Source organism: Thunnus albacares, chromosome 8 (genome assembly GCF_914725855.1).
Source record: "Thunnus albacares chromosome 8, fThuAlb1.1, whole genome shotgun sequence".
Classification (NCBI taxonomy): Eukaryota; Metazoa; Chordata; class Actinopteri; order Scombriformes; family Scombridae; genus Thunnus; species Thunnus albacares.
Window position 1 is genome coordinate 19,689,958 of NC_058113.1, and position 2,313 is coordinate 19,692,270.

At 39.0% G+C, this 2,313-nt stretch overlaps 1 protein-coding gene across 3 annotated transcripts; it reads right to left on the bottom strand.

Annotated features, from left to right (window-relative positions):
• Positions 1-394: 394 nt before the first annotated feature.
• On the bottom strand, positions 395-1,896 carry LOC122986753. 3 transcript variants are annotated; one of them, XM_044358093.1, is made up of 2 exons: positions 1,714-1,896; positions 395-1,410 (listed from the first exon to the last, which is right to left on the bottom strand). In XM_044358093.1, the coding sequence occupies exon 2, from the start codon at positions 1,393-1,395 to the stop codon at positions 814-816; it is 582 nt and encodes a 193-aa protein (XP_044214028.1). In that variant the 5' UTR covers positions 1,396-1,410; positions 1,714-1,896; the 3' UTR covers positions 395-813. The 3 variants fall into 3 exon arrangements, with proteins under 3 accessions (XP_044214028.1, XP_044214027.1, XP_044214029.1); XM_044358092.1 differs by having other exon boundaries at positions 395-1,407; positions 1,710-1,895; XM_044358094.1 differs by lacking the exon at positions 1,714-1,896 and adding an exon at positions 1,557-1,699 and having other exon boundaries at positions 395-1,407.
• Positions 1,897-2,313: the final 417 nt, after the last annotated feature.

The following is a 2,313-nucleotide window of genomic DNA, read 5'->3' on the forward strand; positions in this document are numbered from 1 at the left end:
ACGAAGAGAGGGAGGATGACTAAAGAAAATCCACAATAACGTAGAGTGTTATTGTCCTCTCATCAATCATTAATAGCTAATCAGTGGGTCTCACATAAACCATAATATTAGAATAGGTACCTGTTAGTTAAAAAAACACCCACGGCATAAATTCTTTGTTATTCTTTGTTAAATACAGATTGTTACCCACTTCCATAACTGCACATCCTGTTTCCTGGTACCTACATGTACTGTTACACCGTTAGAACAAAAAATTACACTGTAAATTGGGAGTAATTACGCTGAACGTTGCGGGCTGTGATCTAGTAATCTGTATCACATGTGATGTGGAAATTACTGCAGATGAATTCAAACTCTTGGTGTAAATGTCTGAATACTGTTTAGTAACTCATAAATGATGAATGCAATTTAATCACTTTTTTTATTCCTTTATTTTAAATGTAAAATGTTTGCAAGTCAACGATTTGAACACATCTGTGCAATCAATGTCCAAACTAAATGAAAATGAAAATGAAATGAGATGCCATGCACTAATCCCTGCTCTAAATCTCAAAGATGCATTCACAACCATTAAAAGCAAAGTCACAGATATACACAAGCATATTATAGTAGGTAATAGAAAAATATTTTAATAAATATTTAAAATACTTTTTTTTTTTTTTTTTTTTAAAGTGGTTGATATAGTAGTGATGTTTAAGATTGAATAGTTTTAAAGCGAAAAAATTCTTGAAATGGCTTTGGCTTTGACTCCAAAGAGCAAAATCTCCACTGATAAAAACAGTCTCATCCAGTTCCTCAAATTAAAAAAAAATGTTAATAGCCATAAATAATAACAAGAAGAACAGACAACAACCAGAGCCACGTCATTTTAAAGCTGGGAGCGTGACCTCGAGTCTGTGGGTCCTGGCAGCCTCTGGCGTTGTTACTTGGCTTTGAATTTCCTGAGTTTCCCTCAAAATGGACGGGCACACACTGGTTTTCCAGCACCTCACAGGCCAGGATCAGATGTTTAGTTTCCTCACGGACGCTCCTGATCCCGCAGGTCCCCGGCTCACTCCTCACTGTGACGAAAGTGAAGAGCTGATCGCTGATGCACAGGTTATCCTTGTACACCTTCCCACCTTTGTTGGTGCAGACTGCCTTAACCTTTTCCAGTTCGTCTGGATGGAGGAAGGACTGTGTGGGTCTGCCACAGCCCCCGTTGTTCTTGATGTACGTCTCCCATTCATTCTGATTGAGAGAGTTAGGAGTCCCAGAGCGGATGTGGCGCTGGACAAAGGTGTTGAAGCTGTTATTCTTTTTTGAGAGCTGGCAGGGAGCGTCGTTCTTAGCATTTGTGTGATGACCCAGCAGGAGAAAGGCAATGAGAGTGAGAAGAACCCTGAGACAAGCCATTACCCAGCAGTCCTTGAGAGAAACAAAAACCACAAATCACATCACATCACATCAGCATGAACAAAAACTACATTTTACAACCTTTTACTTTTTACCATCACTTCAAGTCTTTTCTTTTTCTGCCCCCCCCCCCCCCCCCCCCCACCTCTCCCCCGTTTTACCTAAATGAGTTCCACGAGACGTAAGAAGGTAAACAGTGTGTGCAAGGGCAAAGTCTGACAAAATCCCAGCTGTCTGTCTGTGTCGCTCTTCAAACCTGAATGCAAGAGAGGATGTTGAAAACAGCTGCTTGCTTGATGAAAGAACTTCCCTACCTTTTTTTTAGCACCGCTGGAGGTTTCTGTGAACCACAAAGAGACGTAAAAGCTCCAGCTGTGAAGTCTTTCTTAGCTCCTCAGTTTCAGTCCCGCATTTCACTTCCTATGTGTAAGTAAGAGGGAGGGGCCTAAGCTGTCTGTGCAGGGCCACACGGCTGTGCTATAGAGCAGCGTTCATGGTGAGAAGAGATCCAGTTACTGCTATAAATACCTATTCAAGGTCCAGTCAGCTATTTTTGGATGCTCACCGTTTGTATGTTGTCCTCAGCACTGCTGTGTATATGTCTTTTTTTCAAATTGTGTCTTTTGAAATATATGTTTAATATAACTTTAAATATACATTTGACCTTGTTTTGATCATTAGGGCTTGGAAATTTACTTGGGATATGACTATCTCACATAAAGATTTTATCTTTGTTTAAATAAATAGTGTCTGTTCTGCTCAGTGATTTGACGGCTAAAATTACAAGCGATGCAAAATTTTTAAAAATGTGTTATTTTTTTAATTTTTCATTTCATTATCATCTGTGAGATTGTTTATTCAAACATATTTTCTTTACTATTATATCATGTGATAGGAGGTTTATTCATAGATTTCTTT